The sequence below is a fragment of the Symphalangus syndactylus genome, chromosome 6, assembly GCF_028878055.3.
Source record: "Symphalangus syndactylus isolate Jambi chromosome 6, NHGRI_mSymSyn1-v2.1_pri, whole genome shotgun sequence".
NCBI classification, from domain to species: Eukaryota; Metazoa; Chordata; class Mammalia; order Primates; family Hylobatidae; genus Symphalangus; species Symphalangus syndactylus.
Genome location: NC_072428.2, coordinates 128,931,304 through 128,958,419, shown reverse-complemented (window position 1 = coordinate 128,958,419; position 27,116 = coordinate 128,931,304). Strand labels below are relative to the sequence as shown.

Sequence of the window (27,116 nt, the reverse complement as noted above, 5' to 3'; positions counted from 1 at the left end):
TTTTTTTTTTTAGGACGAAGTCTTGCTGTATCGCCAGGCTGGAGTGCAGTGGCACAGTCTCAGCTCACTGCAACTTCTGCCTCCCAGGTTCAAGTGATTCTTCTGCCTTAGCCTCCGGAGTAGCTGGGACTACTGGCATGTGCCACCACACCCAGCTAATTTTTGTATTTTTAGTAGAGACAGGATTTCACTATGTTGGCCAGGATGGTCTCGATCTCTTGACCTTGTGATCTGCCCACCCGGCCTCCAAAAGTGCTGGGATTATAGGCGTGAGCCACTGCGCCCAGCCAATTGCATTCTTATGCATACACATATATACATATCCACACATGTATATAACACACAGTTTAAATATGTGCACCAGAAAACAGGTAGGAAAGTTCATATCAGAAATGTTTGTAATAACAAACATTGGCAGTAGTCCAACCCTCCATCCACTGTAGATGGATAAATTTTGGTCTGTTCATATGGTGGAATTCATGTTGAAGTGAAAATGAAAAAATTATAGCTATGTACAAAAAAGGACATAGATTAGAAAACCAATATGGAGACAAATAAGTTGCAGTAGATTATGTGCAATGTTTTTTTTTTTTTATTTTTTATTTATTTTTTTTATTTATTTATTTTTTGAGACGGAGTCTTGCTCTATCACCCAGGCTGGAGTGCAGTGGCCCGATCTCGGCTCACTGCAAGCTCCGCCTCCTGGGTTCACGCCATTCTCCTGCCTCAGCCTCTCTGAGTAGCTGGGACTACAGGCGCCTGCCACCACGCCCGGCTAATTTTTTTGTATTTTTAGTAGAGACGGGGTTTCACTGTGGTCTCGATCTCCTGACCTCGTGATCCGCCCGCCTCGGCCTCCCAAAGTGCTGGGATTACAAGCGTGAGCCACCGCGCCCGGCCTGATTATGTGCAATGTGACTGCATTTTGGTAAAGTTTAAGAATATGCAAAGCTGAAGAATATATTCTTTAGGGCTACATACTTGTGGTCAGACTATAAAGAATAGCACAGATTTGAGAAGTGCCTAATTTAAAAAAGTGGCTACCTCAGTGGGAAGGAAGGGAGTTGGGAAGGGTTACACTGGGAGCATCACTGGTAAGGGTAGTACTTTTCTTAAATTGGGTGATGGGTACTTAAGTGTTCTTTGTATTATTTACATAACCTATATATATATTTATAAATAGTATTATCTACTTAATATTTGATAATAAAACCAGTACCAGTTGGAGAGGTAACTTGGTAGAAGACATTGGTGTACATTTTGCGTTGGAGAAACAAGAGGAAGACACTTTTTTTCTAAACCAGGAAGATAAATGGAACGTGGAGAAGTGGAAAGGATGGTTTTTGTAACGGCACTAAAAATCTGCCTAGGACAACCTGAGAACTAGAAGAAGAATAAAAAGTTGGCCAGGTGTGGTGGCTCATACCTGTAATCCTAGCACTTTGGGAGACCGAGACAGACGGATCACTTGAGGTCGGGAGTTTGAGGCCAGTCTGGCCAACATGGTGAAACCCCACGTCTACTAAAAATACAAAAAGTGGCTGGGTGTGGTGGTGGGCGCCTGGAATCCCAGCTGCTCTGGAGGCTGAGGCACAAATCGGCTGAACCTAAGAGGCAGAGGTTGCAGTGAGCCGAGATTGCACCACTGCACTCCAGTCTGGGTGACACAACAAAACCTATCAAAAAAAAAGAAAAAGGAAAAAGTTGCTGGAGATTTGCAAAGTTGAGGAGTGGTTTAATGATCAACTGCTTTTGTTTGTAAACTCTTAGAAATCCTGGGGGCCAGGAGCCCCTGTTTTGTAGGAGATTTCATATCCACAGAGACTTGAGATGACTCATCATGTTTTAGAAACTCCACAATTTAGCAAAGAAGCAAAAGTAATGTTTCTGGATGAAAGCTCTTTAGAGACACTTGACACTGCTGTCCCTTGGGCCTCCCAGGCCAGCCCTCAGAGGAGGAGGTGTTTTCCCAGCATCTGTGCCTGCAGCTGTGAGCTGTCCCCAGGTGGACTGTGGGGCTTCAGCGTCCAAAACGTGTGCCTGCCCGTAAGTTTTAGTAACAGAATTTAGCAAGTGCTTTCAACTCAATTGTACTCTAACATAGTTTAGTCTTTTTTTTTTTTTTTTTTTTTTTTTTCCGAGACAGGGTCTGGCTCTGTTGCCCAGGCTGGAGTGCAGTGGCACAGTCTCAGCTCACTGCAACCGTCACCTCCTGGGCTCAAGCGATCCTCCCACCTCAGCCTCTCAAGTAGCTGGGACTACAGGTGGTTGCCACCATGCTCAGCTAATTTTTGATTTTTTGTAGAGACGGGGTTTCACCACGTTGCCCAGACTGGCAAACTCCAGGGCTCAAGCCATTCGCTCGCCTCCCGCCTCCTGCCTTGGCCTACCAGCGTGCTTGGATTATGGGGGTGAGCCACTAGCACCTGGCCATTTAGCATGTTTTTTAACTAAATTTCCTTGCCAACAACTTTAATTTGGTGGCTTGATTTGACAAAACACAGTGTGGTATGAAGAGCCTTCAGCCCCTGGGAAGGCAGGAACCTGCCTCTTTCTGTGTTGGCCCTGCGGGGTGCTATTTTGAGCTTTATTTGCACCATGAGGGATTGGCCTAGGTCTTAAAGGATCTATTAAGCTTGAAAAGTACATGATTCCATGATTGACTACTATGGTTCAGGAAGATTTCCAGATAGAAAAACATGACTTAAAAAAAAAATGTAAGGGTACCGCTTTGACTTGCTTGTGAGAGTCTGAGACAGACAAGTGTTGGAGACAGCTGGGCCTCTTCCTCACTACTGTATAATCATGGAATCGGTGTGGCCTGGTGGTGAGAGTGCAGGGCAGTTTCCTGCTGTGACGTCCAGCATGGCCAGAACCTGGCCAGGGTGAGGTGCAGGTGCCTGGTAGGCTCCCAGTGAACAAGGGTTTGCTGCCTAAATGGAGAAAAGGCCTCAGCGCTGGCTACTTGGAGTGGGTGGCAGGCCCGGGTCAGCTGGGAGCGGTGCAGGAGTCCAGGGTCTGGCGTCATTCAGGCGGGCGTCACAGTCCGAGAAGCACCCATCTCACTCCAACCCCTTTCCTTTCTCTGTCATCTAAGAGAGAACCTTTTTCTCTTTTGTGAACCTATGCTTTAGAGCTTGAAAATTGATCTCCAGGGCTTGAAATTAGAGTCCCTGACGCCTTTTATGCTGTGAGAGAGACTTGCCTGGGTTTTCTGGTCTCCTCCTGAGTTAACTGCAGAAGTGATTCCCTTTGGCATTGCAGCTCCTTTGTCCCTCCTGGGGCTTGGCAGAGAGAAAGAAAGAAATAAAAGCATCCCAGCTTGGCATGCCTTCCATTTCTTAATACGAAGTTTTTGTTCCCGTCATTTTCTAGTCAGGAGAATTTTTTTGTCCCTTTGGCCACTTTGCCCTCCCCGTTGCCTGTCCTTAGAAGGCCGAGTTGATTTAATTCTAGCTTGCATCAGATACCCAGGTTCATAAATTAGCCACTAAATGTTGCTCTTCTTGGTTATTTTATCTCTTGCAGTCTTCCGGTTCACTTCCAAATGCATTTGTGATTTGTTTTAGAAGGGAACTTGCTCCTTGTTCAGATCTAATATTTCAAAAGAAATTATATCATAGCACTTTTAAAACAGACACATAAAATGATTTATCCTTAGGAAAACACTCAGATTTATATGATACACAATTTGATAGAACCGTGATTTTAATTACTTCTTACATTTATAACTTGTAAGCCTTTATTGTAGAAAAGAACATCAAAAAAAAAAAAAAAACAGCTGCTATTTTACTGTGGTCACAATAAGTATCATGTTTTCTTTTACCTGTGCTTGGGATGTGACAGGTAAGTAACACAAGCACTTAGGCAAGGAATCCTACAGCCAGGTTGTATGGAAGACAACAAATGCTGTATAATATTGCTATGAAACAACTTAAAATATCGATTAAAAAATCCTTCTTGTATTATTTATTCATTTTAAAAATTCATATGATGGAGAAAGGAATATGAACCTTTAAGCATTTTATATATGGTTTAAGTTGGTGGCTTTCAGATGCTAGGAGAACCAGCTAGAAATATTTTATCTATGGCACTAAATATTATTTACAAATTTTGGTATATAGAAACAAAAATCTATTCACAGAATTTTGTCTTAACTCTTGATCTCCATCTCTGCTAGTGAGTCAGCAATACCTCTGGCTGTCCCTCTTGTAGCTTCTATGCATAACTTTTAATTCCATATAATATGTCTTTTGTAAACTCACAAATTACATAAGAGTATTGCTGTTCATTTATACCATCAGTATTTGTTTAGATTTAACCATATATTTATCTTTTTTTTTTCTTTTTGAGATGGAGTCTCACTCTGTTGCCCAGGCTGGAGTCCAATGGCACGATCTCAGTTCACTGCATTCTCCACCTCCCGGGTTCATGTGATTCTCCTGCCTCAGCCTCTCGAGTGGCTGGGACTACAGGTGCATGCCACCACACCCAGCTAATTTTTTATTTTTAGTAGAGATGGGGTTTCACCATGTTGGCCAGGCTGGTCTCAAACTCCTGACCTCAGGTGATCCGCCTGCCTTGGCCTCCCAAAGTGCTGGGATTACAGGCGTGAGCCACCACGTCTGGCCATATGTTTATCATTTATTCTCTATTCTCAGATCTTCCTGCTGAGACAATAACTCTTCTTTTTGAAGGTTATCCTTATTTAGAAGCTCATTTACTGTGGGTCTTCTTTTGGTGTAACCACTGTCAAGCTGAAAATGCCTTGATAGAGAGTTTTCCTGGTTGTTCACCTCTGAGATGTCAGAGAGTTTCTCTCAGCACTTGAGAATTTTGTTTCATTGTCACCTGGCTTCTAATTCTGTCAGGCAGTTATTTTTGCTAGTTTAGTTGCTGTTTCCTTTTTCTCTGACTGCTTTCACAGTTTCTCTTTGTCTTTGGTCTATGGTATCGTCATGTATATAGGTTTGGATTTTTTTTTTTTTAATTCACCCTCCTTGGGATTTTTTGGACTTTCTGAATTGAATGGTTCGTTTCTCTTACTAATTTTGGCAAATTCTTAACACTATGTCTTTGAGTATTGTATCTACCCTATTCCCTTTTATTTTTTTCCTAAAACTTTGATCAAATGTATGTTGGACTGCCTTATTCTGTCTTCTATGTCTCTTCTTTTTTTAATATTTCACATTTCTTTGTTTCCCTGTTCCCTTTCCTGAGTGATTTCTTCAGACCTGTCCCCCAGTTCACTAAATCTTGCTTCAGCTTTGTCTAAATTGTTGTTTTACATGTATATTGAGTTTAAAATTTATTAATTATAAAATTTTTATTTATAAATGTTTTAAAAATATTTCTGCCAACTTTTATAGTCTCTTATTACTCATGTTTTCAGTCTTTATTATTTTAAATGAATTAGATATAACTTTAAAAAATGGGTCTCATAATTCCAATATCTAAAGTCTTTACAGATCTGATTCAATTTAGTTGGCCTTTTTAAAAAATACTTTTTTCATGGGATTTCTCTTGGCTTTTGTTCATGGTACTTTGCTTTCCTATGTATTTTATAATTTTTAATTCTGTGCTCTGCAACTCTAGCTGCAGGAATATTTTGAAACCAGACTGTGAGTGTGTTCTTCTGGGTGTGATTTATGTTAGTTTCTGACAGGTGCTAGAGACCTGGTCCACTTTAAATTATGACTCTAAGCATACAGTTGTTAGGACCATACGAGTAGTATAGGTTCCACACTCGGGACGATGTTTTGTACAATAGCTATACAGAGTCAGAGCTGAGACATATACTTTTCCCTTGTTTGGCTTAAACAGCAGAAATTGATTGTCTCGGAGGCTAGAAGTCCAAGTTCAAGGGTGGCTTCCTTCTGAAGCCTGTGAGGGAGAATCTGCTGCAGGGCTCTCCCCTAGCTGCTGGTGATTTGCTGTCAATCTTTGCTGTTCCTTGACTTGTAGATGTGTCATCATGATCTCTGCCTTCATCTTCACATAGTGTTCTCCTTCTGTGTGTGTCTGTGTCCAAATTTCTGCCTTTTTTTTTTTTTTTTTTTTTTTTTTTTTGAGACGGAGTCTCACTCTGTCTCCCAGGCTGGAGTGCAGTGGTGCGATCTCGGCTCACTGAACCCTCCGCCTCCTGGGTTCAAGCGATTCTCCTGCCTCAGCCTCCTGAGTAGCTGGGATGACAGGTGTGTGCCACCGCACCCGGCTAATTTTTGTATTTTTAGTGGAGATGGGGCTTTGCCATGTCGGCCAGGCTGGACTCGAACTCCTGACCTCATGATCCGCCCTCCTCAGCCTCTCAAAGTGCTGGGATTACAGGCCTGAGCCACCGTGCCTGGCCCAAATTTCCGCCTTTTATACGGTAACCAGTATATTAAATGAGGGACCCACCCTACTTCAGTATGACCACATCTCAGCCAATTACATCTACACTGACCCTGTTTCCGAATATGGTCGTATTGTGAGGTCCTGGGATTTCAACATAGGAATATTGGGAGCACATAATACATAAGCCATAGCAGTGTCTTAACCTGGGTTTTCCCCCAGAAAGCAAAGTCTGAGACATGGGTTTATGTGCATATTTTATTCTAGGACATGATCCTGAGGAACAGAAGTGACAGACTGAGGAGAGTTCAACAGGGGAAAGGGAAAGTCAGTCCAAGGTGTTCTCAAGTCAGACACTATTGGAAGCCGATATCTGTTTTTGTTGTCTTCTGAAAAGTGGATATTTTTCTTCTTAACTCACTCTTTCCCTGAGATTATGACACTTCCTGGGACTCTACTTTTGGAAAATGGTCTTCAATTGGGTTCTTTGCTTGTCTAGGCTAACACTTGTCCCTCAGTCCCCTTGTGGCCTAAACAGCCGGCCAGCTGGTCCAGTACCTGCCTTGGGTCCCCAGTCACTGCCCTTGTGCAGCTCCTGTTTTATTCCTGCATTCAGCACATTCCCCTTACTGTCTTGCAGGCCATCCAGTCACTTAGAAGATGGTTTTTAAACATTTATTAAGCAATCTTAAATGTTCTGAAGTAGAGAGTTTCAAGATCTCTAGTCTGCCGTATTGCTAGAAATAGAATAGAAATGACTTACTTAAAAAAATAGAGTGAATTCAAGACTATCCTTATACCATTTCACACAGGTATGTTCTGATAGACTGTTGGGATTAGAGAAACGAGGTGTTGTTATGGATTTTGATAGTTGCTCAGTTCCCAGCCTGGGCTGTGGGGGACAGTCCTTGGGCCCTGGGCTTTCATCAGTGGCTGGGCTGTCACTTGTCCTGTTTCTCTAGGCTACGTCATACCTGAATTACCGGTGGAGAGGCCTCAACTTAACTAAATGATAATGACAGCAGTCACAAGTTAAGGAATACAAAAGTTTGAATGGATGATGGGATAATGTTGGCTCTTGTTGTCAGAACTTGGTATCTTTGGATTTCATTCATTCATTCATTCATTCATTCATTCATTCATCAATCCAACTGATGTCAATTGAGCTCCTAGCACTTATTGTGCTAGGCACTGGGGAGACAGGTAAACAATGCCTGTCCTTAGGAAGCCCTGACTCTAGTGAGCAGATAGTTCATTTCAGTGGGCATGATAAGGACAGGGAGAAGCCTAAGGAGAGGCACAAATCCAGCTTCAGAGCATCGAGGATGAAGCTCATATCTGTGCTGCATCTGAAGGGCCAGAAGGAGCCATCCATACAGGGAGCCGGGGAAGGGCATTCCAGGCGGGGGTGAGAGGAGCCATCCATATAGAGAGCCAGGGAAGGGCATTCCAGGTGGGGGTGAGAGGAGCCATCCATAGAAAGAGCTGGGGAGGGGCATTCCAGGCGGGGGTGAAAGGAGCCATCCATAGAGAGAGCTGGGGAGGGGCATTCCAGGCGGGGGTGAGAGGAGCCATCCATAGAGCTGGGGAGGGGCGTTCCAGGCGGGGGTGAGAATGTGCACAGCCATGGAGGCCAGAGAGTGTTTGGGTTTGGGGCACTGCAGGTGCCAGAGCATAACTGGGAAGGCCTGAGAGTGGGGCAGGAAATGGTGAAAGCTGAGGCTGCAGGAAGCCTGGGGCCTTCATGTGGAAGCCTCAGCAACTGTGTTGGGGAGCACAGCTAAGGAACTGGGGAGCTCTCTTACTTGGGTAGTGAAAGATGCAATGAGTTGTCGTGTTCATTTCTCGTAGCAGCCAGCTCCTGTCACCGAAGAGAAAACACACAGGCTTTGGAGTCAAGGAAGCCTTATATTCAGATTCCAGCTCCACTCTGTCTGGGTGGTCTTATAATTGATTTATTTACCTTCTGGAAACCTTTCTTTCCTCATGTCATAAATGAGAGAAAATGGACTAAACAGCCTCCTCTGTTTCCAGTGTCCTATGGTTCTGTGGGGAAAACTATGTAAATATGCCCTCCCCACTCCCACACATACACAGCTTAGGTAAAAACAGTGCCCAAGTTTAGGAATATTTGCAGATATTGTCCTGATGGTAATTCTGTCAATTTCTGGTTTCCAACTAGCTGTTTAACTTCTGACGGTGATTCATGGATATTTATGGTGAATGGATGTTTGTTGAATGAGTAAATTCTCATGCCTGAAACAAAACGTTAGCTGTGTGACTTCCAATGCATTGCACTAACCCAGCTCTGATTTTCTTGATAGATGAGCTCTCGCCGGAACAGCACAACCTTTCTTTATATTCCGTGGAGCTCGTGCTGAAGAAAAGCACTGGGCACAGTGCTGCACAAGTGGCCTTAACAGAAACCGTTCCCAGGTCCCAGCACAGCAGTCCTTTCCATGTCACAGCCCCGCCATCTGCCACTACTTTTGATACAGCCTTTTTAAACCAAGGAAAACAGACCGAAAGTACAGCAGATCACAGCATCTTTGTGGCAACTTACGTGTCAGTGACGAGTAATGAGGTGGCCATCGATGACGATGAGATGGATAACTTTCTGCCAGATACTCACTGGACCACTCCACGGATGGTTTCTCCAATACAGTATATCACAGTCAGCCCAGCAGGGCTGCCCGGGGAAGCGTTAGAACCTGTGCTCACTCCGTCGTTACCCATGGTTTCTTTACAAGATGAAGAAGTGACATCGGGCTGGCAGAACACAACGCGACAACCAGCGGCATATGCTGAGTCCACCAGTCATTTCCACACCTTTCGGTCAGCTTTTCGCACCTCTGAGGGCATCATTCCAACTCCTGGCAGGAATTTGGTGCTTTATCCTACTGATGCTTACAGTCATTTATCAAGCAGGACTCTGCCAGAGATTGTGGCTTCCCTAACAGAGAGTGTGGAAACCACCCTTTTTTTTAGCTCCTGGTCTTCAATGCCACAGCCGTTAGGCAATGGCATTACTGTACCGTTTCCCTCCTTGGGGGAGGTCTCACAGCCTGCAGAGGAGGTTTGGGCCACAAGTGCAGACAGATACACCGATGTGACCACCGTGTTGAGTCAAAGCCTAGAAGAAACCATCTCTCCAAGAACATACCCTACTGTGACTGCATCGCACGCAGCCCTTGCATTCAGCAGGACACATTCTGCATTGCTTTCAACTCCTCTTGCATTTGCGTCCTTCTCTGCTTCACCAGCTGATGTTTCATCTAACCCCTTTCTCCCTAGCGACTCCAGCAAAACATCAGAATTGCTTAGCAATTCAGCCCTCCCCGGTCCTGTGGACAACACTCATATCCTGAGCCTGGTGTCCTCATTCAGACCATACACTTGGTGCGCGGCCTGCACTGTGCCTTCACCTCAGCAAGTTCTGGCCACGAGCCTCATGGAGAAAGACGTGGGATCAGGGGATGGTGCCGAGACTCTGTCCATGACTGTGCTAGGAGAAAGCAGCATCTCTCTAATGAGTAACGTCGTAGCAGACTTCTCTGAATTTGAGGAAGATCCTCAAGTATTTAATACGCTTTTCCCCTCCAGACCTGTGGTCCCACTTTCTTCTAGATCCATGGAAATCTCAGAGACGAGTGTTGGCATTTCTGCCGAAGTGGATATGAGTAGTGTTACAACCACACAGGTTCCCCCTGCCCATGGTCGCCTCTCTGTGCCAGCGTCACTTGATCCTACTGCTGGCTCCTTGTCTGTGGCTGAAACCCAAGTGATGCCATCCAGCGTGACCACTGCATTTTTCTCGGTCATCACCAGCATTCTCCTTGACTCATCTTTCTCTGTCATAGCAAACAAAAACACACCGTCACTTGCCGTCAGAGACCCGAGTGTTTTTACGCCTTATAGTCTGGTTCCTTCAGTGGAGTCTTCACTTTTCTCTGACCAAGAACGTTCCAGTTTTTCTGAGCATAAACCCGGAGGTGCTTTGGATTTTGCATCCAGCTTTTTCTCAACACCCCCGCTGGAACTCAGCGGCTCCATCTCTTCGCCTTCAGAAGCGCCTGTGTCTCTGTCTCTGATGCCGAGTGACTTGTCCCCCTTCACATCTCAGTCTTTTACTACCTTGGTTGAGACATTTACATTGTTTGACTCTAGTGATCTGCAGTCATCTCAGCTGTCTCTTCCCAGTTCCACAAATCTTGAGTTTTCGCAGCTCCAGCCAAGTTCCGAGCTGCCTTTAAACACCGTCACTTTGCTACCTAGCCGTTCTGAGGTGTCACCATGGTCACACTTCCCTTCTGATTCTCTCGAGTTTGTTGAAGCGTCTACGGTTTCACTGACGGATTCAGAAGCTCATTTTACCTCAGCTTTCACTGAAACTACCTCCTATCTTGAGTCTTCACTCATTTCCCATGAATCCACAGTCACCACACTGGTGCCCCCCAGCTCTGAGTCTTTTGACATTTTGACTGCCAGGATTCAAGCAACATCACCATTGACCACTGTCCACACAACGCCCATTTTAACTGAGTCTTCTTTGTTCTCAACTCTGACACCTCCTGATGACCAAATCAGTGCTCTAGACGGTCACGTGTCTGTCCTGGCCTCTTTCTCCAAAGCCATTCCCACTGGTACGGTGTTGATCACTGACACGTACGTGCCATCAGGATCCTCGTTTGTTTCTGAAGCAACCCCCTTCCCTCTGCCCACAGAGCTGACCGTCGTGGGCCCATCACTCACACCCACAGAGGTGCCACTGAACACCTCCACGGTAGTGAGCACAGCCAGCACCGGTGCTGCCACTGGTGGTCCCCTCGACTCCACCCTGATGAGCGATGCCGCAAGTCAGAGCCCCCCAGAGGGCAGCGCTGCTCCTCCCCTGCCGTCCCTGCATCCCGTGACTGCCTTCACTCTCGAAGCAACAGTCGACACACCAACACTGGCCACCGCCAAGCCGCCATATGTTTGTGATATCACAGTCCCCGATGCCTATCTGATCACAGCTGGTAAGGCCCAGCTTCCTGCCGCCTCTCTGGGGTGGGCGATCTTCCCAAGGAGCTTATGTGCAGTGCCTGTGAGGCTTGGAGCTTCATAGTTAAGAGCAGAGGCGCTGGGCTCAGTTAACTCCCAGGTAGCACTCCTAGGCTTACTTCCTGTGAGTTCTCAGGACAGTTATTTATCCTCTCTAATAGTCTGCTATCTCACCCATTAAACAAGGAGCTTAGTTAAACCTGCTTCATTGGGCTGTTGTTCAGATTTAAATGCATTAGTCCCTGCAGAACACTCAGCCCCTGCCTAGCACGTCAGAGGCACACACGGGATGATGCGTATCAGTCAGCAGTCTCAAGGAGAATAAATATTAGAACAAATACAAGAACTAAACAAGCCTTGGAAGTTCTTGGTAGGATCTTTGTCCTACCATAACCCAGTAGGTGCATGGACGACATAGTTTAAACAAACATTTTTTTTTGTTTAATTCAAGCAATGAATTGGGCAACTATATAAGGGCAACCCTTGCAATTTCTTACTCATTTACTCTTCTTACTTTTCCTTGAAAGGAGACTGCACTTTGCTCTCATAGGTCCCTGTAAATTCTCCTTGGGTCCTGAGGAAAGAAAAGTAGAGTGACTGTTTGCTCTCATAGGTCCCTGTAAATGCTACTTAGGTCCCGAGGAAAGAAAAGTAGAGTGACTAAATATCCTCTGAATCCAGTCTCAGCCTTTGGTCTCCTCCCCCCTGCAGCCTGGGTTGCTAGCAGACTGGCCAGCAGCTTCCCTTGCAGTTGCATGGCTGCTGTGGTCGCGTGAAGCTGGCGCCCGCCTGAGGGCATGCCTGACAGGTAGACTGATTTCAAGGGTAACATCCCGCGATGGTGGCCCGCCTGGTCAGGGTCTCAGCATTTTTCCTCATGAGAGATGACAAGTGTGTGGTCTCGAGGTCCGTGCCCGTGCTGAACCACAGCCTGGTGTTGACAAGCAGCCTGCCCTCTGTTTTGATTTTGGTAGGAGTGGAGGACAGAAATGAAAAAGGGGACGAAAACGGCAAAAGAGGTAGAGAAGGAGTGGGGTGGAGTGGACCTGGAAGGAGAGGAGCAGAGAGTGTGGAAGGGGGAGAAGGAGGAGAACATGCTGGGTCTTTTCCTCTCTGTGGTCGGGGGAGCCGGGAGCCTCTGCTCACTGTGACAGTGCCACATCCCTGTGAGCAGGTGGGAGCGAGGATCCTGATGGCAGGTACGCGTCAGTGATCAACACCGTACCAGTGGGAATGGCTTTGGAGAATGAGGCCAGGACAACCTTTGCTCCCCACACGCCAAAGGGAAACATTCGTTATTCCACATGACAAGTAATGATTGAGCACCTAGTATGTGTGAGGTGCTTCCGGAAGCTTCTAGGGATATACAGATGGGTAAGACACAGCCCTCCTGTGAGCACCTCAGGGCTTAGGAGGACGGTACTGAGCCACAAAGTAATAGCGGTTACTGTGGAGTTCTCCAAGAGTGGCTATTTGGGATAATCAGAGACGGGTTTGGAGGAATGTGAAATTGGAGATTCCCACAAAAGGAAGAGTAGAATGTTGTCATCTGGGGATGAAGAGAAACTGTCTTCTGGGGGAGGAGACAGTCATCATGGCTGGAGATTAGGCATTGTGATGGGAGGAGCAGGTAATTATGCTTGGAAATGTGGTTGGAACAAAATCATGAACTTGAATCTCAAGATTAGAGCAGTCCAGGGAGGAGGGAAAAGAGTTTCTCATGCTCATGATACTTTTCTTCCTTCTTACGAAATTATTACAAAGTAGGTACAAAATTGTTACAAAGTGGTCAGTTGTAAGCAGCTTATTTAAAGCGTTACTGAAAGCTTCTTTAGGAGTCCTCATAGCTGGATTTAACTTTCATATGTGGTGTACACTTAATGACATTTGGTGCCTTTATTAGGTATCCATGTATTTTTAACAGCTCTTTGGAGTAAAATTCAGCCATTGTTAAGTACACTTGAACAGTTTTTGTAAATGTCCAGAGTTGTGTGTAAGTGTCCATGCTGTTAAATTGTGTCTTTTAGCGGAGATAAGTGCCATTTTTTGTTCCCGGTGATACCTTTGACCCAGAGGAAGTATCGGCTCATTTCTCACCTTCGCTTAGATTGGACCTTGCTGTCCTTTTCATAGTTATCCGTTAGTGAGAGAGTGCGGCGAGGAGGTTGAGGTGACTCCGCGTACCCCTGAAAGGATTCTTCCTGTGTGCTCTGTGATGATGAAGCAGAGCCACTCTGGGTGCTGGGGGTCTGCGATGGCGGAGGAAGCACTTGCCTGCACGCGCCCTGGGAGGCGTGAGCTGCGCTTCCACCCAGGGCCTTTCTGACCCTGCGCTGCCTCTGGAAGTCTCTGTCACCTCTCTTTTCTTAGCTATGGGAAACATTCATTTAGGAAAAGATCTGTAAGATATTTGTTTGCTGATGATCCCTTTTCCCAAAGACTGGTGTCCTCATATCCTACTGTTGCAGTTTTATAGCTTTCTCAGATTCCCTACGGAAAGTGGAGGTCATGGTGGTGGCTGTGGGGACTTTGCAGAGTGGCATTTAGACCGATGATGTCTTTAGCTGTGTGGGGCTACTTACAATGTGTTCTTCCTGCTTTCCTTTTTAGGGATTTTCTGTTTCTGCTTCCCATTCGGCCTCTGTTTCCCCTGAGTTTAGCTCTTGCCTCCCTCCCTCCCTCCCTTTCTCCCTTCCTCCCTTCCTTCCTTCTTTCCTTACCCCTCCTCTCCCTCCCTCCTGCTTTTCTGTCCCCTCCTCCTTCCTGTCTCTTTCCTCCCTCATTTCTCCCTCTCCATTTCTTTCCTTAAATAAGGCATCTTTCCTTCTTTCCACTTTTCCCCCTTTCCTTCCTACTCATTTTATTTTTCCCTTTCAGGTCTATAGTCCAGCCCACTTGGAGCTTATGTGGGCCGTGCGGAGGTGGCTGCTGGTATGACTCAGAAAGGTGGTTGCGGGCTGTGGATTTGTTCCAATGGTCTCATGAACTAATAAAGAAGCCCCCGCCCACCTTTAAAAAATTTCAGATCACTGATTCCTAGAAAAAAACAATCAAATATAACTTAAGTATTTGTGTTTTAAAGAATGAAGAATACAGAGTGATTCTGTCTCCAGTTTAAAAAATTAAAATCAGGAAATGGAAAACAATGATAATATCAAGTGTATTCTAATTCTGCATTATGGGAAGTTGATGGAAGAGGAGAGAAAAAATAGGAGAAAGAACAAGCTTACTAAACACTGAGAGACAGGCTTACTTATTAGTATAGATTTTTAAATGGAACTTTTAAAATATGAAAACGGTTAAACAGAACTAGACTTTGGTTATGAGAAATATTTTGTTTCCTACATAAAATTTTAATATGTGGGAATTGTGGAACTCATTTTTCCCCATGATTAGTGGTAAAAACTCTTCACCTTTGCCTTGAAACACCGGGGTAGGAGACCTCATTTTACAGAGGAAGATGTCATCTGGTTTTGTTGAGTAGCATCTTAAGGCCTTTAAAAATGTTACTTCTGGCCAGGCGCGGTGGCTCACGCCTGCAATCCCAGCACTTTGGGAGGCTGAGGCTGATGGATCACGAGTTCAGGAGATCGAGACCATCCTGGCTACATGGTGAAACCCCATCTCTACTAAAAATACAAAAAATTAGCCGGGCGCGGTGGCGGGTGCCTGTAGTCCCAGCTACTCGGAGAGGCTGAGGCAGGAGAATGGTGTGAACCCGGGAGGCAGAGCTTGCAGTGAGCTGAGATTGCGCCACTGTACTCCAGCCTGGGTGACAGAGCGGGACTCTGTCTCGAAAAGCAAAGAAAAATGTTCCTTCTGAGAGCTTTTAAAGCCTCATGTTTTGTTGTCAGGGACATAGCCAAGAGACAGCCTGGAATTTGTCCAAGTGAAAATGAGAACTGGAAGCTCCTTGTCCCCCGGCTGGGTCATCACTGCTAATTCCTGATCTAACCTATCTGGGGCAAAGAGGGTTTTCTTAGTGTGTTGAGGTGAGGCTATGCAGAGTTGACCTGGTGTCTTCAAGGTCCCCACTGCTGTTCTTCTCCAGGTAGTTAGCAGCAACTAGATCCTTAACCCCTGTTCTGTCTTGGTCTGGCCTTTATTTTACAAAAAGACTTTTGGAGCTGCTAATACATTTTGGTACAGTGCTGGGGTCCAGAAGTCTGATGTGTTTGTTATTCGTAATGACATGAAAATGCATTTGGTGGTTTGCTTTCATTTGCAGTGCTGGCCAGAAGAGCTGTGCAGGAGTACATCATTACAGCAATCAAAGAAGTACTGAGGATTCACTTCAACCGTGCAGTGGAACTGAAGGTGAGTCCTGGCAGCTCAGGAGTGTGATGTCTGGTGAGACTGGGGCTGATGTGAGAGCCCCAGGTTAGAGGCAGGTGACTATGGCCGTGGAATCATTCTCTTTCATCTCTTCCCTCCTGTCTATTCCTGGTTAACTCCTGCTCATCCTCTGGATCTGCACCCCACCGTCACTGCATCAAGGAGGTCTTTCCTGATCCCACGTGAGGTCAGGGTTAGTCCTTTGGGGGATGTGTTGGCAGAGTTGGAACAAAGGGCTCTCAGACCAGAGGCAGCAGTCTAGGGTGACAGCCTTGATGATTTTACTTCCCTTGATTCACATGAAAGGACTTGGATTCGTGTTTAAATTAGACGTTAGAGTGAGTACAGGTGCATCTTTCTGGACATTTGGTAGGATAGAGATGGAAATCCAAATCTTTTAGACCGGATCCCACGCTGGTGCCACTTCTCCTCAATGATCCCAGAAAGCCACAGTCCATCTAGAGCAGAGCCATCCAGAACCAGAACTGCGCCCCACGCGTGGCGATGCAGCAGTGAAATGGGGCTCGTCCAAACCGAGATGGGCTTTGGGTGGAAAACACATACGAGACTTGAAAAATGCAGTGAGAAAAGGAGTGTAGAATATCTCATGAATAGTATTTTGTATTGACTTCATGTTATTTTAGATACATTAAGTAAAATGTATTTAAAATTAATTTCACCTGTTCTTATGTTTTTTAATGTGGCCACTAGAAATTGTTAAATTGCATATTTATTTTGGACAGTGCTGCTCAATAGGATAAGTACTCTTTTCTATGTGTTTTAAATACAACAAACAGCTTGAATGCCCTGTAACTCATTATTCAGTTCATATTTCTGACTGTTCTTTCTTGCTGCTCTTATAATTTTGTGCTGTTTTTGAAAAGGTTGGCAGAGAGTAAAAGCAGTAACTAAAATAAAATTTTGATTATCCGTGATGCACTACCCCTTCATTCGAAACTACCAGTTTTTTTAGTTTATAATTTTTTATTTTTCTATCTAACACAACTTCCTTTAAGTTTGAATTGTCTTTGTATTTCTTATTTCCCTAGGTTTATGAACTATTTACTGACTTCACTTTTCTGGTAACATCCGGTCCTTTTGTTTACACGGCAATATCCGTCATAAATGTGCTTATAAACAGTAAGCTTGTGCGTGACCAGACTCCTTTAATCCTGTCTGTGAAACCTTCTTTTCTTGTGCCAGAGTCCAGGTTCCAAGTTCAAACAGGTGAGACAGCTCAGTGTAGTTGTTTTTATTTGTAAAAAGAATTTCATTTTATTTGTTTATATTTCTAAAATATTGGAAATCATTTTTAGAATTCATTATTATGATGATGATTTTTAGAGACAGGATCTCACTGTGTCGCCCAGGCTGGAATGCAGTGGTGTGATTATAGCTCACTGTAGCCTCGAACCCCTGAGCTCGAACAATCCTCCTGCCTCAGTCTCCTGAGTAGTTAGGACTAAAAGTGTATACCACCATGCGCGGCTAATTTTGTTTTAAATTATTTTTTTAGGCCAGTTATGGTGGCTCATACCTGTAGTCTCACCACTTTGGGAGGCTGAGGCAGATGGATCACTTAAGTTCATGAGTTTGAGACCAGCCAGGGTAGCATGATGAAACCCTGTCTCTGCAAAAAATAAAAAAAAATTAGACCAAGCGTGATGGGTCATGCCTGTAATCTCAGCTCTTTGAGAGGCTGAGACGAGCAGATCACTTGAGCTCTGGAGTTTGAGATGAGCCCGGACAACATGGCGAAGCCTCATCTCTACTAAAAATACAAAAATTAGCCAGACATGGTGGCATACGCCTGTAATCCCAGTGACTTGGGTGGCTGGGGCAGGAGAATCATTTGAACCCAGGAGGTGGAGACTGCAGTGAGAGGAGATCGTGCCACTGCACTCCAGCTTGGACAACAGAGTGAGACCCTATCTCAAAAAAAAAAAAAAAAGAATTTAAGAAAAATTATGTTTTGTAGAGATGGGGTCTTTCTAAGTTGCCCAGACTGGTCTTGAACTCCTGGGCTCGAGCGATCCTCCTGTCTTGGCCTCCCAAAGTGCTGGGATTACGGGTGTGAGCTACCACACCTGACCTTATTATTTAACTTTTAAAAGTGTTTATAATTATGGGAAATTTCAAGCATATACAAAAGTACATAGAATAGTTTAACAGACCACCATGTACTCATATGTCTTCAACCATTTTTCCGTTCCTAGCCAGTCTTGTTATAGCCATACCCCCATTTACTATCTACTTCCCCTCCTCTTGCACTATTTTAAAGTAAATCTCAGGCGTCGTATCATCTCGCCCACACGTATTTCAGCCTATATAGCCTCTAAAAGATAAAGACTTTAAACATGTATATGAAGTTAACAGTGATTTCTTTTCTTTTCTTTCTTTTGGAGCCGGAGTCTTGCTCTGTTGCTGAGGCTGGAGTGCAATGGTGCGATCTCTGCTCACTGCAACCTTTGCCTCCCGGGCCCAAGCAATTCTCCTGCCTGAGCCTCCCGAGTGGCTGGGATTACAGGCACCCACCGCCACGCTTGGCTGATTTCTGTATTTTTAGTAGAGATGGGGTTTCACCACGTTGGCCAGGCTGGTTTCGAACTCCTGATCTCAAATGATCTGCCCGCCTTAGCCTCCCGAAGTGCTGGGATTACAGGCGTGAGCTGCTGCACCTGGCTGTTAACAGTAATTTCTAAACATCATATTTAACTTTTCATTGTGGACATGTTCAAACATTTACAAAAGTAGAGAGAGTAACATACTAAGTCTACATATACCCATGGTTAAGCGTTAAAAAAATTTATGAACATCACCAATTTTGTTTCATCTATCCCCCATCAACGTTTTTGTGGACACTAGAGTGTTTTCAAGCAGTGCCAGATATCATGTCATTTCACCCATAAATATTCAAGAATTCATCTACAATGAATTTATATACATTTGAAATGTTTCCATCTGTTGTGTCTTTTGATACTCAAATTCTTATCTTAGATATTTTTCATTTTAAAATGATACCAGTCACCTTTACATTGCATGTCTTCATTTACTGCAAAGTTGCTTTTTACATTTCCGTGAGAAAATACGTAGAAATGGTACATCACAGTACTTAATCCCATACTATGGATGTATTAGTTGATTTAGATACTGTGTTTCTCTCTCTTAATTCCTTAATACTTCAGAAACACAAACACCTCATTCTTGGGACTTTGATTGCTTTTCTTTTCAGTACTTCAGTTTGTGCCTCCGAGTGTGGATACTGGCTTCTGTAACTTCACCCAGCGCATCGAGAAAGGCCTAATGACAGCTCTCTTTGAAGTGAGAAAACACCACCAGGGAACGTATAACCTCACGGTGCAGGTGAGACTGTCACTGAGTGCAGAGCAGAAGGCTTTTGCCCTTGAAGGGGAAATTGTTCCACATTGTTTAAGATGTGCCTCTTATTCCCTCCAGTGGCGGAAACCCAGTTTACGTGAGTCGGGATTGATCTATTCCTGTGGCATAGGGTCGGCATAGCGTGCACGGGCTGAGCATCTTTGAGGGTTGCAGAGTAGCTGATACCCAGGGAGCTCAGATACGGTGAGCTGAAGAAACATGACCATATTCAGGAAACTCAAGAATTACCTAGAAAGGAATAGTATCAACCTAAATATCCAATGGGGGAATGCCTACCCATACTGTTGTTTCCATATAGCTATTAAGAACGGGTGTTGTACGTATCATACGGAAACTGCTGATGTTTTTATATTTCTTTGATTTTTTTTCCCTCTGCATTCTTTCCTCTCTCTTTCCAAAATGGATGTTAAAATAGATTTTGGTGGTCCTGGATCCACTTTCCATGTTTCTTATTTTTTCCTCATATTTTCCATCTCTTTATTCTCTGTTTTTACAGATTTACTAAATGTTGTCCTCCAAGTCATGAATTTAGTCCTTAGCTGTTTCCATTATGTTATGCAATCCCTCTATTGAATTTTTAAGCTTTTTGTTCATTGTTCTTTGCTCCATTTTCATCGTAGGCTTTCCTGCGATGATGCAGTGTCACCTTAAAAGTCTCTGAGGACGTTATTTAGAATTGTTAAAATGCGTCTTCTGTTTCCTAAGTCATTCCTGTTTTCTCTGCAGTCCTTGCTCTGCGTGTTGATCTCGGTGCTTTGCTTTTGTGCTGTTAGTTTCTGTAAAATCTGGAGACTGTTGGTTTGTTGTTAGGAATGAAGAACCAAGTTGTTCATTTTAGTAGCTGGCACAGCTTTCCACTTGAGCGGTGGGGATCTCTTTCTATGTCAGCTCCATCTCCTGGTGGGAAAATTCGTCGGAGCGCTGGGTCCAGGGTGGAGTGTGTCAGCATGGGCTTCTCTCTGGGTGCAGTGTGTGGTCAGAGACAAGCAGACAGGGAACCCTCTCCTTCCAGCGTGTAGATAAAGAGGCTCTTCCTGGGGGCTGAGGCACTTTAGTGTGTGTCTCAGGGCAGAGCTAGCTGCGTTTTCATTCATTTTCTTTCCTTCTTTGTCTCCGGTGTGCACGGCAGTTATCTTAGCCTCTGCCCACCTTCTTGGTTAGGGCCCAGACCCACCACAGTCCTCTTAGACAGGGGTTTGTTTTCCTCAGGGAGCAGTCTTGTTCTGGGTGAGGGCCTGGCTGCTGCTAGCACCTCTGTTGGCCTGGGTGTGGCAGTTAGAAAGGACGGAGGAGGAAGGCAATGGACTCAGCTCTTTGGCACAGTCTTGTAATTAATTATACTGATTGCCACTGCGTAGCCTGCTCTTGGTCTCATTCCTGCTGATCTCTGCCACGGAGCCCCTCCTGGTCCTCTTGGAGAGCATGGCCCTCGGCTCTGCTGCAGCCCATGCTTGTGTATGTTTTGGATTCTGGCTTTCTCTGTTCTGGTTTATATCAATCCGATCCCATCCTTTCTCCATCCCCCAGAGGCTTGACGGAATCTCTAGTTTTCTTCCATTCTCAGTGCCGTTGTGGATTTATTCCCCTTTGTTCAGCTTATTGTTATTTCAGTGGGATTCGGGGTGGGAGGAGCTGTACATGTGCTCAGTTCATCACTTAATGTAAGAAACATTTTCAATAAACTGAGCAGTTAAACTCTTACAGAAGGGAACCAGGTTAGAAAGCCAGTTATGTTTCCTTTAAAAACTTTACCTCCTCTAAAAAAATCGGTGAGAGGACCTGTGAGAGAGAAATCATGACTAAGCTTTCAGCAGAATGTTTTATTATAGAAGGTTATCCTGACTTCATTCTTTCAGATCTTGAATATCACCGTCAGTTCCTCAAGGGTGACTCCTCGGCGGGGCCCGGTGAATATCATCTTTGCGGTTAAAAGCACACAGGGATTTTTGAATGGGTCGGAAGTGAGCGAGCTGCTGAGGAACTTGAGTGTGGTGGAGTTCAGTTTCTATCTGGGATACCCGGTGCTGCAGATCGCAGAGCGTGAGTATGGCCCTCTTGGACATGCTGGGGAGGTAATGGTGGGCATTTTTGGTGGAAGACCTCTTCTTAAAATTTTTTTAGTTTTTTAAAAGGCTTGATTTTTTAAAAATTATTTTTCCATAAGGTGTTGGGGTACAGGTGGTATTTGGTTGCACCCATCACCTGAGCAGTATACACCGCTCCGTGTTTGTAGTCTCTTACCCCTCTCCCCGCCACTCTTCCCCCCAAGTCTCCAAAGTCCATTGTATCATTCTTATGCCTTTGTGTCCTCATAGCTTAGCTCCCACATATCAGTGAGAACATACGATGTTTGGTTTTCCATTCCTGAGTTATTTCACTTAGAATAATAGTAAAAGACTTGAATTTTTAAGTGAAGTTTTTGGATTCACAGCAGATATGATCGGAGGGTTCAGAGATTTCCCATATACCTCCTGCTTCCGCGCGTTCATAACCTCCTCCATTATCAGCTTCTCCCAGCACAGTGGTCCATTTGTTACAGTGATCAACCTGCATTGATGCATCATCATCCATAGCCCATAGTTTACATTAAGGTTCACCCTGGGTGTTGTGCATTCTGTGGGTTTGAACAAATGTATAATGACATGCAAATGGCATAGATTCTCCATTTTAGTATCATACAGACTATTTTCACCTGGACCACTTTTTTCAAATGAAATATCTGATTTGAGTGCCAGAATATAAATCTGATAAAATTGGATTCAGGCCAGATGGGTCTGCAGAACCCTGCTCACCCACCGTGCCTGACTTTATTATTTGGAGAGTAAAGGGGTGCTATCAAAAAGTACACGAGTTCTGGAAAAAGCATAACTTAGGGAGCACGAATCTGTTGTTGTCAGAGCTTAAGGGCCACAGGAAAGTTTGACTACAAAAGGGTAGCAGAAGGCAGTGTTTTGGGGGTGATGAAACTGTTCTGTATCTTCATTGTGGTGATGATTATGTGAACATATATGCATTTATCAAAACCCATTAAACTGTATGCTTTGAGTGACATTTACTGTGTAAATTTTAAAATAAAAACAATAAGTGAAAACATGAAACCTTTCTTCCTGACTGAAGCAACTAGGTTCACAATGCAAATGGAGGCAGTGGGGGAAAGGGAAGACATTTATTAAAAAAAAAAAAGTAGATTCCAGAGTTGAAGTCAGGCCAAAAAATTCAAATTCTTTTTCAAAATGAAACAACCAAATGGCCTAATGATTCGTAATATATTTTAGTGTATTGTTAATTAAGTTAAAAAGAATACCTTTACAGAAGTTATTCTGTATGAAAGTAGACAGAGATAAAGCTCTTATTTACAAAGAACCATTTTGAGTTGTGCTCACCGTGTGTATGGCTAAAATGAGGATGCCGGACAGTGGGGCACACTGGCTGGCCCTGGGTAAGTCAACGCGTGTGGTCACTTTACCCTGAGACTTTGCTGGGAAAGCCAGGGCTCTGAGGGGCATGGTGTGAACATGCATTGCCGTGGACCAGTGACATTCAAAGGAGAACTTGCCGGTGACCTCTCTGTGAAGCAGTGTCCTGTGACATAGCTGGAGCCGGCCCTTCCTTTCTTTTTATCTCTCTCTTTTTCCTTGAGACTAATGTGTTCAGAAATTGCCACTGTCCACGTCCTCATGCTAATCTGACATTTTGTTCTTTCATATTTAGAGCTAAATAGTAAAGACAATGTGTTGGGACTTTGTTGTAAACGTGGCTTTGTTTTTACAGATATTTTTCTCCTTCCCTAATTCTTTCCCTTTTGTAGCCTTCCAGTATCCACAGCTCAACTTATCTCAGTTGCTGAAGTCCTCTTGGGTCAGAACAGGTATGTTTAACTTATGTAATATTTTGGGAACTGTAAGGAGAAGCAGTCTATGCAGGCATATTGAGAATGATGCTGCCTTTCTTGTTTCCTAAATTTAGGGCAAAATGTACCTTACATTCTTGGCAAAGAATGAATGAGAAAGGGATTCAAATTTGGCTGTGGGAATGTATCCCACTGAGTTACAGAACAAAAAGGACTGACTTTCTTTAAAATTCATACATCAGGTTCAGGGCAGAGTCTAACAGGAACTGACAATCTTTTGACCCAGAACAGGGTGAGGTTCAGAAGCAAGGATCTCTCTCTCGTTTTTTTTTGTTTTTTTTTTTTTCTAAAAGTGTTATTTGTTTAGTTTAATAAGGACAAGCAGGGTGGCTTGGCACCTAGGAAGCTTTTTTTTTTTTTTTTTTTTTGTCTTAGGGGAGTGGGTCAGATATTTAGAGTTATGGCATTGCAGGTAAAGGCTTTCTAACCTAGTGCACAAAAGTCTGAACAGTAGTTACGTACTCACCAGCTGTCCAGTGTGCATGCAGCACAGGAACTAGCTGGGCACGAGAGAGCATGTGGGGTAGTGATGGTTGCCATTCATGGGGTTCCTGCACCTTGCAAGTTCTCCTTGCTGAACGCACAGCATCCCACGTCAAGGCCCTACCGCTTTGCATGGTGCCATCAGCGATCTTTTCCAGATAATTTCCATAGCAATTAAGTAACTTGCCCATGGTTGTATCTCAAAGAAAACTTAAACCAATTCTGGTTGAAAAGCACATGCTCCTTCCTCCCAGACCACGCTGGCAAGTGATTGTCTGTTGAGATCATCTTGTCTGAAGTAGATAACTAAAGATGGGCAGGCTTCCTTTTTTCAAGTTAGTTTGTGAGTCCAAGTCTCAAGGCAAGATAATGAACTCACACCAATTCCAGAAGTGTTGAGATAAGTGCAGACAAAATGTTTGATCTTGTGTAGGCGCTCTTCGCGCCAAAGCTCCTGCAGTGCTGGGTTCCTGGGACTTCTGGCCACCAGTCTGGGTAACACTGAGAGCTTGGAGCTCTCATGGGCTGCATTTCCTGGACTCTCCCCATTCATGATGACTTTTTCTCCTTTTGATGTTTCCTGTCTAGGAATTGGCATTTTATGGCAATCTTGCATTAATTTCAAATACATATGCACACACACACACACACACACACACACACACCCTGTTTTTTTACTGCTGACTTGTTTTGGGTGCCACGTATGTTTTCATTTAAATGTAGTTCTCCTGGGCGTCGTGGAGAAGCAACTCCAGAATGAAGTGTTTCAAGCCGAGATGGAACGCAAGCTGGCCCAGCTGCTCAGCGAGGTTTCCACCAGAAGGCGGATGTGGAGAAGGGCCACTGTAGCTGCAGGGAACAGTGTGGTGCAGGTACTCCACATCAAAGGAGGAGGGGAAGGAGAGAGAGGGAGAGAGACACCGCTTGTGTGTGAGTGCACACTCCATCTAAAACCCTGTATTTTTATGCAAACGAGAAGTGCCATGAGAAATTTCTGATTTCCACTGATCGCTATATTGGGTAGCTGCTGAATCTGGCAGCATTTCAGTTCAACTGGAGTCTAGATAAACATTTACCAAGCCCATAGTAAGTAGTAGTATAACAGCAGACCTTGCGGAGCAGAGCAGAATTGTCTTACTGGGTTGCCATATCATCACAGGACCTCGTTTATCAAATAGTAGTTTTTAATTAACAAAAATGTAGCCTGTTTGATAGAATGGTCAGTATTATTGATAGCATCGTAGCGATAACTCATTCAACTGGAAGAGACCATAGGAGATCAGATAGAGGGAGATGTGCTGCCCTCTGCTTGAGCATTTCATCTTCTCTGCTTCCATGGTATTATGGAGTCATCATTTTGGTTAACATTTTCAATTTCATTTTTAAATTTATTTTCTGAGCAAAATCACATCTCTCTAGAAATTACATAGCCAATTAGAGAAATTTTGAAAAACACATGTAAAAAAATGTGTGAAGAGTAAAGTGAAAATCACCTAAAATTCAGCCAACCAAAGAAAATCACTGTAAACATTTCAGCATATTTCCTTCCATTCTTTTTTCCCCATGAATTCTCTATTAACATTTGGATGACACTGCATACATCCTTTTGTAGCCTCTCTTCACTTGAGCTTCCTTCTTTCTTTCTTTCTTTCTTTCTTTTTCTTTCTTTCTTTCTTTCTTTCTTTCTTTCTTTCTTTCTTTCTTTCTTTCTTTTCTTTCCTTTCTTTTTTCTTTCTTTCTTCCTTCCTTCCTTTCTTTTCTTTTCTTTTCTTTTCCTTTTCTTTTCTTTCTTCTTGAGACAGAGTCTCGCTCTGTCGCCCAGGCTGGAGTGCAGTGGCATGATCTCAGCTCACTACAACCTCCGACTCCTGGGTTCAAGTGATTCTTTTGCCTTAGCCTCCTGAGTAGCTGGTACTACAGGTGCCCGCCACCGGAGACACCTGGTTGTCTCATATTACCCTAAATCTTCTTTACTTGGTAAACTGGCAGACAGGTTACAAAAGACAGATTTGTTTGAATTGAAACGTGACCCATTTAAAAATGCCCATACTCACAGAAAGTTGGAGGTTGGGGCTGTCATTCATTTCCATCTCCATATGAATTATGTGGATTTTTTTCTTTACCAAATGCTGACTTGTTGAACTACGAAAATGGGATATTTAGAGCTATGACATTTCAGAAACAGGAAACCAGGGTAGAACTCTGAAGCAGGGGGTGTGGGCTGGCAGGCAGGGTAGGGAGGTGGGTGGGTTAGAGGTATTAGAGAAAAAGACGCAAATGACATTGGCTGTTGGTGGGGGTGGGCGGGAGCGGGGAAGTGTTGCCTAGAACTGCATCATCGTCCTCTAGCCCTTTTACCAGTGTGTCCCTCTCATCATTACTCTTTGTCCCCCTCCCAGAAATGTAGTCCTTAGGTTTCTAAAATAGTTCCTTTGCCAGATGCAGTAAGTTACAGAGAAATTTAAAAACTAATCACAATTGAGAGTAATCATTAAACAAATAAGTATCAACAAAGAATAAAAGTTAGAATAAACTATAAAAGCTTTGCCTTATTCAACAATCCCTGGCTTCATAGAGCCCAAGGTCTAGGTGTGAGTTAACTTCTGCACATGAAATAGTTATAGGATACCATGAAAGTGTATAATACGGTGCTAAATTTGGCATGCAAGCTCCCTTAGTAGGCATGCAGGTTTGTAAAAGTGGCACACCCAGGCTAATGTGCCATCTGATAGATTGCTTATAAGCCATGCTCTGCTTCTCTTCCCCCTTGGAGTGACCAAACATGAAGGTGTAGACAAGGATTTGTGTACAGTGTTACATGGCTGTTCATCAAAACTTAATTTGTAAAAGTGAAAATGTTGAAACAACCTGGATGTCCAGCAATTGGGGAATGGGTAAATAAAATTATAGTAAATCTTTATGTGTTGGAATTTTATGCAGTCTTTTAAAAAAAATTAGTGAGTGGTATAGAAAAATGCTCAAGTGGGCTGGGTGCAATGGCTCACACCTCTAATCCCAGCACTTTGGGAGGCCGAGCGGGTGGATCACTTGAGGCCAGGAGTTCAAGACCAGCCTGGCCAACATGGTGAAACCTCATCTCTACTAAAAATACAAAAATTATCCGGGCATGGTGGTGTGTGCCTGTAATCCCAGCTCTTCAGGAGGCTGAGGCATGAGAATCACTTGAACCCGGGAGGTGGAGGTTGCAGTGAGCTGAGATCACACCAATGCACTCCAGCCTCGGGGACAGAGTGAGACTCTGTCTCAAAAAAAAAAAAAAAAAAAACCCTCAAGAGAGGCTACAAAAGTATGTATGCCATGTAATCCAAATGTTAATACAGAATTCATGGAGAAAGAAGGAAAATGCTAAAATGTTTACAGTGATTTTCTTTGGTTGGTTGAATTTTAGGTGATTTTCATTTTATTCTTTATATTTTTTTTGCATGTGTTTTTCAACATTAATTGGCTATGTAATTTCTAGAGAGATGTGATTTTGCTCAGAAAATAATTTCTGAAATTGAAAATGTTAACCAAAGTGATGATGACTCCCTAATACCATGGTTATAAGCGTTCCAGGTAGGAATCTGATAGGCAGTAGTCTAGAAAGGATGCT

At 44.0% G+C, this 27,116-nt stretch overlaps 1 protein-coding gene across 4 annotated transcripts in view; it reads left to right on the top strand.

Annotated features, from left to right (window-relative positions):
- Positions 1-27,116, top strand: part of KIAA1549 (KIAA1549 ortholog) — a 154,736-nt gene that overhangs the window by 54,868 nt on the left and 72,752 nt on the right. For all 4 annotated transcript variants that reach the window (XM_055284153.2, XM_055284152.2, XM_063642296.1 and 1 more), the window contains exons 2-8: positions 8,658-11,351; positions 15,605-15,693; positions 16,761-16,938; positions 18,944-19,074; positions 20,967-21,150; positions 22,919-22,978; positions 24,227-24,375. In XM_055284153.2, coding sequence (XP_055140128.1) covers positions 8,658-11,351; positions 15,605-15,693; positions 16,761-16,938; positions 18,944-19,074; positions 20,967-21,150; positions 22,919-22,978; positions 24,227-24,375 — 3,485 coding nt within the window. The remainder of the gene's footprint in view (positions 1-8,657; positions 11,352-15,604; positions 15,694-16,760; positions 16,939-18,943; positions 19,075-20,966; positions 21,151-22,918; positions 22,979-24,226; positions 24,376-27,116) is intronic.